The sequence below is a fragment of the Cucurbita moschata genome, unplaced genomic scaffold (assembly GCF_002738365.1).
Source record: "Cucurbita moschata cultivar Rifu unplaced genomic scaffold, Cmos_1.0 Cmo_Scf00032, whole genome shotgun sequence".
NCBI classification, from domain to species: domain Eukaryota; kingdom Viridiplantae; phylum Streptophyta; class Magnoliopsida; order Cucurbitales; family Cucurbitaceae; genus Cucurbita; species Cucurbita moschata.
Window position 1 is genome coordinate 1,312,355 of NW_019268548.1, and position 12,972 is coordinate 1,325,326.

Here is a 12,972-nt window from a genome sequence, read left to right on the forward strand (position 1 = left end):
TTTTTTTTTTTTTTTTTTTTTTTTTTTTTTTTTTTTTTTTCCTTTCAATTTGTAATTTGAAAGATTGCCTACTCTAGTTTTTAGCTTATGGATCGGCATGTTTTATATGTGCAATTTGTCCATAAAGGAATCGGCTTGTGGCTTGTACTTAAGGTCTTAATCAATTTAGTAAATTGATCGTCCGTATACAACTAAATTTTATTTCTACATTTAACCTTTTGGCTGCACAGAGAAACAACCAACGGAGTGCAGATGTTTATAACGATCAATCTCGAGGGATGAGTAGTGGTTCTGTTCCTGCACTAGTTTTAGCAGCAAAGTTCGTTGAGAAAAATACTCCGTTATCTCCAATTGTTCCTGGGAGTTCACATAATGTGGTAGATTCTGACACAGGTTCTGCTTCTACCTTGAAAGCAGTCGATCGCCATTCTGGAAGAACAAGTAATGCATTGCCGTTTCCCACGATAGTGCCGCCAAAACTCTATGCATCTACACGGGATGGAAGTGTAGTGCCTCAACACCCAAAGCAATTTGCATCTGAAAAGGATCATCCCTCATTACGTCCCCAAATCCGGTCATGTGAGGCCAGGTGCCACAATAGCGATGTTGCTGTTGCAAGTGAAATGCAGAAAGAACAAGATTTGACCATTGAAGGGGGCACCATTAACATCTCAAGTGTATATTCTCAAGGGTGAGCTTTTGTTATTTCTATCAGCTTGGCCATTTGACCTTCTTATCTCTGTCGTTGGTCTCTTTAATCTACTATTTCTCTAATGTTATTGTTCAATATGAATCATAAGCCTTCAAATTTGTTATGTGGAGAGGTTGTTACCGAGCAGCTACCATATTGGTTGGAATTCTTATTGTATAAGCAGCAGTTTGACTACCGAACGACTAATCAACTACATTTTGATTTGGGTTTGCAGGTTATTAAATACTCTCACCCACGCGTTACAGAGTTCTGGAGTGGATCTATCGCAGTCCAGGATCTCTGTGCAAATAGAACTCGGTAAGCGGGCAACTAGGAGAGCCGTATCTCCAACATCTATTGTTAAGGTAATCTGATGCTATCTTGATCTTATTTCTACTTCATCATATGATCTCTTGCCTAGAAAACAATATTCATGTTATATGACTCTGCTACATTGTTTTCATTATTTATAGGATGTCGATATTCCCATAAACGATATGGCAACCACGCACTCTAGAGCTTCAGCGACAGAGGATTCTGAGAGAGCCACAAAGAAGCTCAAGACTGCCGAAAGCTAGTGTGAGAATTCCAGTCTTTTCGTGATCGTTCATAATTTGTTCATTTTTTAGGGGGCGACTCTTTCCTTTTTTGCGGGTTCCCATGCGTCTGCCACTGGTTTCAAAACCACACAATTATCCAAAATTTATGTCCAGCTTAATTCATTTTTCTAGGGATACCTACCCTACACAATGGTATGTAGCATTATCCAAAATTCTTCTTTCTATTGTCATAATTAAGGCTTCCACCATATAACATTGAGAAGCCGCTTTTTCTTTTTCTATGTAAATTATAATTGCATTTTTATGGAAAGCCTTCTCCTTCAAATATGTTTCTTTCAACCTATATAAAGAAAGTGACCATTGAAGATATATGCAATGACTTTAACCATTGAAGATATATTGCCCCTCTTGAACAACAACTGGCGTTTAAAAGGAATGAAAAGTTAATGTGGCATAGTCAACAAGGAACACAAGTGAAAAAGTGACAAAAAAAAAAAAAAAAAAAAAAAAAAAAAAAAAAAAAAAAAAAAAAAAAAAAAAAAAAAAAAAAAAAAAAAAAAAAAAAAAAAAAAAAAAAAAAAAAAAAAAAAAAAAAAAAAAAAAAAAAAAAAAAAAAAAAAAAAAAAAAAAAAAATTAACAATAATTGAAGGAATATATTCCAAATTAGTGCTTGGTTTAATTATGAAGGCAAGTTTCTTGTCCATGACTCTAATGCTGTGTTTTACTTCTACCAACCCAAGAAGCTGAACAAGAATCCATGGGTTCCTTTTGTGGTTTGGATAAAGTTTTGTTCCACTTCCCTAAATTCCAAGCCTACTCTTCAAGGGAAACTAATTAGGAGACAAAAACCAACCAATAAAGAAGCATCCATTTTTTTAAACCAATAAGACCTCATCTCCTCTGGCCACTACTCTCCTGTCACTTTCTGAGAATCAAGCATCCTCAAGAACTACCGATAGGATATAATACTTGGTAACACAAGGAAATAGGCCCCCGTTTACCAACTCCTAGCATTTAATAACTCATTTTTCATTCCCAACTAAAACACTTGGTTCTATAAAGAAATCACTCTGGTGCTGCTGTGCATGATGATCAAGAGAAGACAACCCATTATTTATTCTGTCAAAATGGCCAATTCAGATAACTGAGAGAGACCCTTAATGAACAGGAAGGAAGAAAAGTAACTGTGAAAATGTAGTGTTATTTATGGTATATCATGACAACATAACATATCGAAATCACATGATTGATGGCTGATCAGAAAGAAACAAAAACAAAAACAAAAACAAAAACAAAAAAAATTGGAGATGGCTGATCAATTGTGCCTTCTTCTTCTGTGTAGGATCTTCTAACTTCAACTGCTCTCTTATTGCTCTTGTTCTTGTTCTTGTTCTTCTTGTTCTTCTTGTTCTTCTTGTTCTTGTTCTTGTTGTTCTATACAGGTATTGCATATTATGGCATAACATTAAAACATGTCCTCCACAGATTCTGTTGGATTCTTTTGAAATTGACCTCTCATAGTGTTCCCAGAATGCATGCGGGGAAACTCTATTTAAATATCTCTTCCGTAATAAAATCTAGAGATATATTTATGTCAATCATGCACTTCTGCTACTCAATCCTTCCTCCTCTGTCAACTGCAGACACTCTTCTGGGTTAGAATAGAAATAATCTTCTTCTTTAGGCCTCTCTGGAATCACCATTCTCTTTGTAGGGCCCCCCCACCGACCTGCATGAGCTTCTTTCACTGCAGATGAGAATTCACCCCACTTCAGCTGTTTTCTGTTGTATTGATCTATCAGATCTACAAGCAGCCTTCTGTCCAATAAGATTGTCTTCTTAAACCCCAGAAATCTACAAAAACATAAACAAACAGTCAGTTCTCAGATGAACAATTGTGTAACTGAGCTTGAATGTTTAAGCAAAAGATGACACAAACTGTATATACCACCTGCGATGACCTTCGACAACTTTCGCCATGTTTCCGTCGAATGTAGGAACGAATATATCACTTTCCAACGAAACTAGATAATCCAAAGCTGCCATCTGAGATGAATGATTCTGGAAGAACCCAAGCTCTGAAGGTTCCAACAATGTCTCCTTTCTAACCTGTTTCAACAATCCAAATGGCTTCAGGACATGATCAAATACCGACCCGAGCTAAGAGATTTACACTAACCACTTTTGGAAAAGCCTTAGCAAGAGCAGCCATTCTCCTGTTCCCACCATATATTTCTCCAGCAGCAATATAAATCTGGATATTTGGATCAATATCCAGTGCTCTCAGTGTCAGTGCAGTTTCTTCAGGTGTTAATGGACATAACCCATCTTTCCTTTTCAACTCAGAGTTTATAATCTTTTCTTTCCACCAGGGATAAGCATATCTACCAACACAACAATGATTAGAATAAGTTCACACTCATAGCATATCTACCAGTACCACACCATTCAGTAGAAGAACAGACTAACCTCATTCTTGTCAACTCTTCAACCTCTTCATCATTGCAGCCTTGGGTGCAACCAGAAAATGCCAACATATCCATTTCATATCTGAGATGTAGAACTAGAAAAGGCCCATTCTGTCTTAGCAGCTTTATAACTTTTCTTCCCAATTCCTCAATCTGGGAAGTGAACCTCAACGTGCTGAAGTTTACCCGGCACCGCAGTTTTTGAATCTCCATAGGTTGACCATTGTTGGCGAGTCGAGCATCGGTTCTATTTAGATGCACAACCTTGTACTTTTGAATAAGAGGAAGAACCTATAATGAAGACACAGAAAAGGTTCTATCAAAATCAAGAGATACACAGATTATGCAATTCAAAGCTGAAAACTGACCTGATTATGATAGTAAGATATATCAGACCAACTAATTGGTGGCATGGAATAAATCCTTCCCTGTTCCACTCTCTTCTTGAGCCTGGGAGGTAACTCCTTCAGTATGCGGACTTCATCTCTGAGTGATGTAATAAAGTGTTGTACATCAAATATGTCCTGGAATTCACTGCAACATCATCGCCAAACAAAGCTTGTTCAAAACTAGATATGAATGCATTGAGAAGATGAATGAATGAGCAAAAACAAACCTGGGGTCAGCCCAAAAGGAGGTTTTATCTAGCTCAGGTACGATAAGGGTCACATTCAAATATCTTGCAATTGTTACCATGTCACAAATCTGTGAAGCATTTAACAGAGTAAGCACTCAATATGTTGGATGGATATCACAATTCACAAGTAGAGAAGATGCCACTCACTGCAGCTCTCATTTGATTGAGCCCTCCATTGCAGGAGACCATCAGGTAACCATTGTTCTTATACACCCCTACACAAACAAGAACAGAATCAGAATTGAAGGACAGACAGCTTATGAAACCACCAAAATCATGTAGAACAAGAACTTACTCTTGGGGGGAAGAACTATTTTGGGGGGAAGTGGAAGAGGCTTATTAGGGATGATACCAAACGCATCCACTGATGCAGATTCCTGAGAGAAACAAGATGGCCAACCCTTCAAAACCCTCGGCCCCCACGTCTCCCCCAGCGCGGTCAACTGCACGATGCACGTCCAAATCAATATAGAAGTCATTGCACGGATCATCCATAGCTTCATCTTCGATCTCGGCGACACCATTGAACTCTTGAGCTTCTCCACTTTGCTCTCTCCCAATGCTTTCAATCCCATCACCATAGAGCTCTTCAATGACCACTTCTTCCTCTCTACCCTGCACATCACGATCTCCCCCGCTGCATCTTACAACAATTACAATTTCCCCTCCTAATCCGACGAGATCCACCGCCAATGCCAACCAGTTCCTCACCGATTCAACCCCAGAGTCTCAATCTCAAAACTCTTCACACATTACCGTAAAAACCGCGCTGAAATTGTCAGTCTCCCAAGACTCCGCCGCATCTAAACTCACCCAACTCCTACTGCATTTCCCAGATCAATTAAAGCCTCTGAATGGGATCGTCCCAATTGGGAAGAGAAATTCAAATCCCGAAATGGAATTGGTTGGTCCGCCGACAAAAATGCCGACCCCCCACTGAGCTCCACCACTCTCCGCCGGCAAGGTTCGACAGCACAACCGCAAAAAATAGACCGATATAAAAAGAGAGAAAAAGAGAGGAAGAGAGAGAAAGATAATGACTTCGATAAGCAAAAGGATCGTGGCCGAGAGTATTCGCATTCCCAAACAAACACACGGAGGAGAGAGAGAGAGAGAGGGTAGATAGAGAAAGTCAGAAGCCGTACACCTCAGGAAGTTAACCCGCGAGTGACTGTGAGGGAGTTTGGTTTGGGGCTCCGTGCTCACCCATAATTAAATAAACACACCAATAAATGTAGGCCAGCTAAACATCAAGAAAACTGGACCCACTGTCTTCATGACGTGTCGTAAATCAAATGGGTCATATTTCCACGTGGCAGGCTCCTACGGTGGGATATCAAGACCCGTATGCTATGCTGGGGTGATTGTACTATCCTTAGATTTGCGTGCATTTAATCTGCTGACGATTCGCCGACAATATATGGCGATATTTTACTAATTTTCCGCCGGTACTTCAGTTAAAACTATATATATATATATATATATTTTTTTTTAATTATTTATTTATTTATATTTACATAAAAATATATTTGGAAATTCCAAATACTACCTTTTGTTATTTGTTTGCTCTGAATTTTAGAAATATAATTAATTGCCTCGTCTTATCTTACTCATTACAAATAAAAAAAATAATGTTACTTTCCTTCCAATTTAAGTTTTATGCTTTTTTTTTTCTTTTAAAAATAAAATAATACTAATTTTGCTAATATTCATCTTCCAGTATTAATTAATTTTTCATCCTAATAAATATGGTTTCTTTTTAAATAACTCATACAAAGTATTGGACTTTTTCCTTTCTCTAAAAACAAAATATATATATATATATATTTAGAATTAATGGACCAAAAATAAATATATTCCAATCACCTCAACTTTTCTAAGTTTAGACGTAAGAAAAAACAATAAACCATGGCTAAATTTAAGAGATGGAACTATTAGATGTAGAGTTGACTTTAACACGGTGAAGTACGGGTGAGGATGCAGTCAATTTAAGCATAATTCAACTGATTAACACATATTCTTTTGGCCAAAGATATCAAAATTCGAATTTTCATCCATTTATTTTGAATTAAAGAAAAAAAAATTGAAGTTTAATCACAGAGGTGTCTGATCTAAATCTTTGACCCATAGAAAACGTATTAATGTTTTACTAGAAGATAAGTTTTAGAAAGAATTAAGTAAAGGGGTTCAACACGCAGATTCACATCTCGAATTTTTTTTTTCGTTTTATATATATATTCCTTTCAAATATAATTTTTAATAAAATATGTATTTCAAAATGAAAAACATAGTAGTAAATTTAATATATTTATTTACTACTATATATCTATATATAAACACAAATATATTAAACTAATTTTGTGTCTTAGTTTCGATATGTATAGGTATAATCTCAATTCCTCCTCTTTTCCTTTTCTATTTAGTTAATAGAGAGAAATCTCTGTATGTTTCCTCCTCGTTCTTCTCCCCATTTAAGGTCAGGCTCCTCAGTGTTACACACCGCATTTTTAATGATTATTTGTAGAGCGGAGAAACGGTTGAACTCAATTAAAGTGTGTTTTTTATTTTATTTGTTTATAAGCATAAACCCTATGCACTCTAATTGGTGCGTTATGTCAATTTCAAGTCATTACTCGGTTTGCCAACTAACTCCAACCAATAAAAATTAAAATGTTTATGTGATACAATTCACAAGGTAATAGAAATCAACATGTGGATCGTCATGTGATAATATATGTAAATGATATCATGTATGTCTTTCAATTTTAACATAGTAACCATCGTATAAATTCGGTCACAGATATTGAATTAAATTCAGAAAATATGGAAACCAAACAAAAAAAAAAAAGAAATTACGTTACAAATTGACCATAAATGAAAAATATATTTAAAAGGAAGTGAGAAATAAAAGAAAACCAACACATGTCAAACAAAATAAAGCAAACTTTTAATTATGAAATCTAATATTCTAAAAATAATTTATGGAATTAATGTAAAAAGAGAACCATTGACGGAACGATATATTCGCGATAAAATCTATTTTGATTGCGTGGACTGACAGCTGGCTTTATTTTCAGGGAATTTTCGCCGTTCAACTGCCGTTACACTGTCGGTTACGACGTCTTGACGGAGCCTGAACTATGACAGTGCCGCAACCGCAACGGTCGTTTTTATTCTCACCGTCTCCAAAGCTTCTAAGCCGTGTGATGAAAGTGATGTCCAGGTGTCAGAATCGCGTTGGTTGTAGGTGGGTCCGTTAAGCCACGTGGAACGAGCTCGCTTGAAAGAGATGTCCTACTTGGACAAGCCCGGCTTCCACCTCACGCGCCGACCAGAGAAAGAGATTGAGCACCACACCCGCTATATTCGCGTGAGCAATCGGTAAGAGGGAAAGAATGGGTGTCTCAACTGTGAACTCTGAACTGCAGTGGGCCCCAGGACCACGTTGTTATTTAGAACTAGTTCGGTGTCTTTTAGGGGAGTGGCACGTGCTAACCTGTCGCGCGTGAAAGCGCGTGTTTCTTTTATTTCTACCCATTATTACATTTTTACCCATTATTATTTTTACCTATTAAAAAAGCACAAAAAGACGGCTGTAGTGTCGGGACTAAATTATTATAAATTTGAAATAGTTATTAATTATGATGAATTTCTATACTATAAAAATTAAATTGTTATAAATTAAATTATTATAAATTTGAAATTACAAAACTTAAAGTTTTATGGATAAAATTAAATAACTAGATGGTTTGATTATTTTATAATGAAAAGTATTTTAAAACCATTTTAGAGTTTGAAAATTTCAAATGGACTATAATATTAGGGAAGACTTTGATTTTAATGGATATAATCTTCCTTTTAAAAGATTAATTTGATCAATTATTGGTTCAATTGGAATTCAATATTTGTTTAAATAAACTTCAATAAAGAAAAATATGACTCTTTTTTAAAAAAAATAAAAAAATTGATTATCATATTTATAAAATTGGGACGTAGCTCATATAATTAATATTGGAAAAAATAATTAGTGATATTATGTGAATAATTAGCAATTATTTCAATAAAATAATAAACCAATAGGGCTGACATCTTCAAGGATAGCCACCATTAAGGTTTCAAGCTAAGGGTTGACTAAGGATTCCACAACGGGTGGCTTAAATAAAAACATTATTTTATTTTTTGTGGGATTTTATTTATTTATTTTTTTTTTTAATCCGTGGGTTTCTTAGAGCATTAAATAAATAAAAAATTATTTTATTTTTTGAGTTTTAAGTAGGTTATTTAGCTGTTATGTCATGTTTAAATTAATTAATAATGATCTAAGAGTGAAAAATAAGTGAAAAATAAATATTTTTAATTAATGTTAATATTTAATTAATCAAGATGCCCAAATCATCTCTTGGAAAAAAAAGGGATTTCTAACTTCAAGAGGCAGCTTATATTATAATGTCAGCAAAACAAAATAAATTTATTTCCAAGGAATATCCCAACTTTATATGAATTTGAAGCATAGTTTTAAAAATATATATAAGACAAAATGTAGCAAATAAGTTGTCACAAGTTGAATACAATGTGTTTGGCCTAAGAAAAATTTAAGTGGTTGGATGGTCCATGTCCAATGCTCGGGTAGCTACCCGAAGCAAATGATCATATGTATATCTATTTTACTGGTTAGATGTTTAAATCTTGAGCTCTTTTTTTATGTTCGGAATTAATCTGAACTTAAACATGTTTTTGGATAAATTTTAAATAATTAAACATATTTTAAATTCAACAATTGAAAGTAGAAGATCGAACTATCGATTTTTAATATAGTAATTAGTGTCGTATCTACTAAGAGAAATACTTTCCTCGACATCTGAAACGAGATTAAGTGATTAGAATTAGTGCATTATAGTTTAAACTCGTCAATCCAACTAAAAAGTGGATAATATATTGGGAAAAAAGTTCTTTAAATTGAGTTAGCCTAACAAATTTACATGTAATGATAATTAAACATCATATTAGAAGTGCTTCAAACTTAAATTTCTCTCATAGACTTTACTTCTTATCTACGCAACGGAAGTTTAAATTTGTCTAAATCTATTGATTTACTTTAACTTTAGAATATACCATCTCGAAATTTAGTCCATAAATTTTAAAGTCTCTATTTCATTTTTAAACTTTTAATTTTGTGTCTAAACCGTCTTAAACTTTACCATGTCTTATAAGCACTTAAACGAATCTCTGAAAAATTCTAGAAATTAATAATATATAAAATTGAAAGTTTGTAGATGTATCTAACTCTAAGGACCAAATAGACATAAACTTAAAAGTTCAAGAACCTCGAACGTTTAAGAACTAAACCTATAATTTAAACAAATATTAATCCTACACCAAGAGGGCCAAGCTAAGGTGCTGAGTGCTGTACAAAATCAACCAAAGGTCCAAGTATAATACAGGATTTGTGTACATGGGAACCTCCCTCAGTGGCAAGTGTGAGAAGGGAAAAAAAATAATGAACATATAAGCTTCGGTTTCTCCTGCACAGGTTCAGGTGCACATGCTGCTCAGTGGAGTGATAGAAGAGGACTTCAAATGGGTTTTTCATTGGATCATCATTTAGCCCACTGAACTCTGCCACCAAGAACGGAAAAGACGACTTCAAATGGATGAGTAGCAATGATTTGATGTGAAAACACTCCTGCTGCTGTCTCCTACAATTTGTCTTTCTCGTCATCCTGAAGGTTTAAGACAAATTTCATTACAAAATAATAGGCACACGATAAAAACATAAAAATGTAATCCGACTTAGAATTCCACCACCACCAAAGTTCAGCAGCACATAAAAAGTGAATTTGGAGTGATGAATGAATAAAAATGTTTTTTTTCCTTAAGAAATTATAGTGTTTGGTTCTAGAAAAAACTTGTCAAATTTTTTACTATCAAAAGTGGCTAGAGAAACACAAAAAATAGATAAAAAAGCACTTGAATGCTTTTAAAGAAAGCAACTTGTCATTTCTTTTCATGAATCCTAATACAATCTGTATTTCACTTGAGAACACTTTTAGGAGAAAGTTAGTACTGCGCAACTAAGAATTCGGATTACATGGATAGGGTGTTCAAAATCTGTCACGGATGGGTCTGAGACATCAGATTATCAGGAATCAAAGAATGAACCAACGGGCTTGATGGTGTTTTTTCGAGGAGCTTTTTGCATTTGGCTGTCATTGGTTCCATAAGAATATTACTTTGTTTTTTAAGTCAAAGCCCTTGTTTGACATCTAATGGAGTGATATGACTTGGGCTTTATTTGACATCACCCGATCCCCACAGCCATGAACCTTAGAAGGGGACTTCCAAATGGACGAAAGCAATGAATCAATATTAGGATAAGAACAAGTAGAACGTCATCTACAATTAGTATCTCGTCGTCTTATGGATTGAAGACAAAATTCAATTACCAAATAATAGGTATACGATTTTGGTAACAAGAAGAGAAAAATGAACATTTTCAGATTTTGACTTCCAGAACTAGCAAATTACAGTAATGCATGAAGCTGAATTTACAAGGTTGAAACTGCAGTACAGCTAAATATCTGAGTAATCATTAGGAATTCTAAGTGTCCAGATTACCTTACACACCTCAACTATTCACATGAGACAACTACCTAATCCTACCCCTGGTTGTCAAGATACCTCGTACGATATCAAATTCTATAGAGGATATCAAATTCTATGGAGGTTGTGTGAGATCCCACATCGATTGGAGAGAAGAACGAGTACCAGCGAGGACGCTGGGGCTCGAAGGGATGGCTATAAGATCCCATATCAGTTGGAGAGGGGAAGGAAGCATTCTTTATAAGGGTGTGGAAACCTCTCCCTAGCAGACGCGTTTTAAAAATCTTGAAGGGAAGCCCGAACAGGAAAGCTTAAAGAGGACAATATTTGCTAGCGGTGAGCTTGAGCCGTTACAAATGGTATAAGAGCCAGACACCAGGTTGTGTGCCAACGAAATGGGGTAGACATCGAGTAGTGTGCCAGCAAGGATGCTGAGCCCTGAAGGAGGGTGGACATCAGGTGGTGTGCCAGCGATGACGCTGAACCCCGAAGGGGGGTGGACACTGGGTGGTGTGCCAGTGAAGATGTTGGGCCCTAAAGGGAGGTGAATTGTGAGATCCCACATCGATTGAAGGTAGGAACGAGTGCTAGCGATGACACTGAGCCCTGAAATGGGGGTGGATTTTGAGATCCCACATCGGTTGGAGAGTGGAACGAAGCATTCTCTATAAAGGTGTGGAAACTTCTCCCTAGTAGACGCATTTTAAAAAACTTGAGGAGAAACCCGAAAGGGAAAGCTCGGTTGGAGAGTGGAACGAACTATTATTAATTTCTAAAAACAAAATTCTGTTTGAAAGAACTTGCTCAGATTATGGATTTCGTTTGAACGTTGTTTTGAATTGTTCCTAGAATAGAACTAAAATCAACCTATTATAAATCCAATTAAAAACTCTAATCGTGAAAGAAAAAAGCAAATATATGATCACATTCTCTGGTAGGAGTTTCTAAATCCAATTAATGACCACAAAATCTCAGCAACATAGCAACACAAAATTCATAAGAAACTTCAATGAAAACCTTGGGATGCCAGGCACAAGAGATTAGTCAAACGTGAAAACAGGGACGTAAAGCAAATGATAAATTCTACTTACCGAACTGTCAACCATTTTGTCAAAATCATCATCAAAGCCCTCATCTCCATCATCTGAAAAATCGGGAAGAATATCAGTGGCAGCAACCTCAAATGACAAAATGACATCAACAGTATAAACTGGACTATATAACTGGACTGTGCATATGCTATGCCCATTGCTAATAATTGCACCATAATGTTTGAAGCCATGGAAATGACCAATGGCAGCCACTCCCTCAAATCACTTGTTTCAAATCCAAGAACCACATTTCTCTAGTGTCTTCCTTTTTGATAAAGAAGTGAGCAGTTTTTTGTTCTGCCAGATAAAAAACTTCAGTAGGGACTAAAAAAGATATATGCCAATTGCTAATACAGCATCTTGACAACAACAATTTGTCATACTGTTAAAATTAACAAGCTTGAATAGACAAAATCAATAACGTCAAAGGATCAGATCTTTGTTTGAACTTTAAAGATTAAGTAGAGGCATGATTTCTTTGTCTGAAATCTTTAGTACAGAGCAGACATCAATAAATTGTGGCACTGTACCTGGACCGTCATCGCTGTCTCCAAGATCCCCAAGAAGAAATAGGTCCAAGTCTTGGTCACTTGATGAGGAGGTTGGAGCATTTTTCTTCTCCTGATCACTTGATGACAAGGTTGGAGCATTTTTCTTCTCATGAGAATTAGATGTTATTTCAGTTTTATCAGGTTCCTTCTTTCCATCTTCAACTTGTTTAGCTGATTTCAGCATGACATCCTCCATGTACTTTTTCTCATAGCTTCAGAAGTAAAAGAATATAGAACAAGAAAATTTGACATTTCGTTAATGAAATTCTTTAAGAAAATTAAGGCCTGAAGATCAGGACACAAACAAAGAGTTGACAGATTGGTAAGAAGCTAAGTGTACACAAAAAAAAAAAAAAAAAAAAAAAAAAATTTT

At 35.6% G+C, this 12,972-nt stretch overlaps 4 protein-coding genes across 6 annotated transcripts in view; 1 reads left to right on the plus strand and 3 right to left on the minus strand.

Annotated features, from left to right (window-relative positions):
- Window positions 1-1,576, plus strand: part of LOC111429728 (transcription factor BIM1-like) — a 5,750-nt gene extending 4,174 nt beyond the window's left edge. For both annotated transcript variants that reach the window (XM_023065684.1, XM_023065685.1), the window contains exons 10-12: window positions 231-691; window positions 927-1,056; window positions 1,165-1,576. In XM_023065684.1, coding sequence (XP_022921452.1) covers window positions 231-691; window positions 927-1,056; window positions 1,165-1,269 — 696 coding nt within the window. In that variant the 3' untranslated portion in view covers window positions 1,270-1,576. The remainder of the gene's footprint in view (window positions 1-230; window positions 692-926; window positions 1,057-1,164) is intronic.
- A 906-nt stretch (window positions 1,577-2,482) lies between these two features.
- LOC111429730 (O-fucosyltransferase 34-like) lies at window positions 2,483-5,080 on the minus strand. The gene is made up of 8 exons (XM_023065688.1): window positions 4,653-5,080; window positions 4,505-4,572; window positions 4,337-4,425; window positions 4,089-4,254; window positions 3,722-4,011; window positions 3,432-3,636; window positions 3,204-3,361; window positions 2,483-3,106 (listed from the first exon to the last, which is right to left on the minus strand). The coding sequence occupies exons 1-8, from the start codon at window positions 4,978-4,980 to the stop codon at window positions 2,851-2,853; spliced, it is 1,560 nt and encodes a 519-aa protein (XP_022921456.1). The 5' UTR covers window positions 4,981-5,080; the 3' UTR covers window positions 2,483-2,850.
- Window positions 5,081-9,654: 4,574 nt separating this feature from the next.
- Window positions 9,655-12,972, minus strand: part of LOC111429736 — a 5,981-nt gene continuing 2,663 nt past the window's right edge. Inside the window, exons 4-7 of one of the 2 annotated variants that reach the window (XM_023065703.1) lie at window positions 12,709-12,811; window positions 12,579-12,669; window positions 12,049-12,101; window positions 9,655-10,077 (exon numbers count right to left, since the gene is read on the minus strand). In XM_023065703.1, coding sequence (XP_022921471.1) covers window positions 10,054-10,077; window positions 12,049-12,101; window positions 12,579-12,669; window positions 12,709-12,811 — 271 coding nt within the window. In that variant the 3' untranslated portion in view covers window positions 9,655-10,053. Of the gene's footprint in view, window positions 10,078-12,048; window positions 12,102-12,578; window positions 12,812-12,972 lie in introns of both variants that reach the window. The other variant, XM_023065702.1, reaches the window with a different exon arrangement.
- LOC111429729 (probable galacturonosyltransferase 11) overlaps window positions 12,299-12,972 on the minus strand; it is a 27,027-nt gene continuing 26,353 nt past the window's right edge. The window contains exon 4 of the transcript XR_002708213.1: window positions 12,299-12,309. The gene's annotated coding sequence lies outside the window, so the exon portion shown is untranslated. The remainder of the gene's footprint in view (window positions 12,310-12,972) is intronic.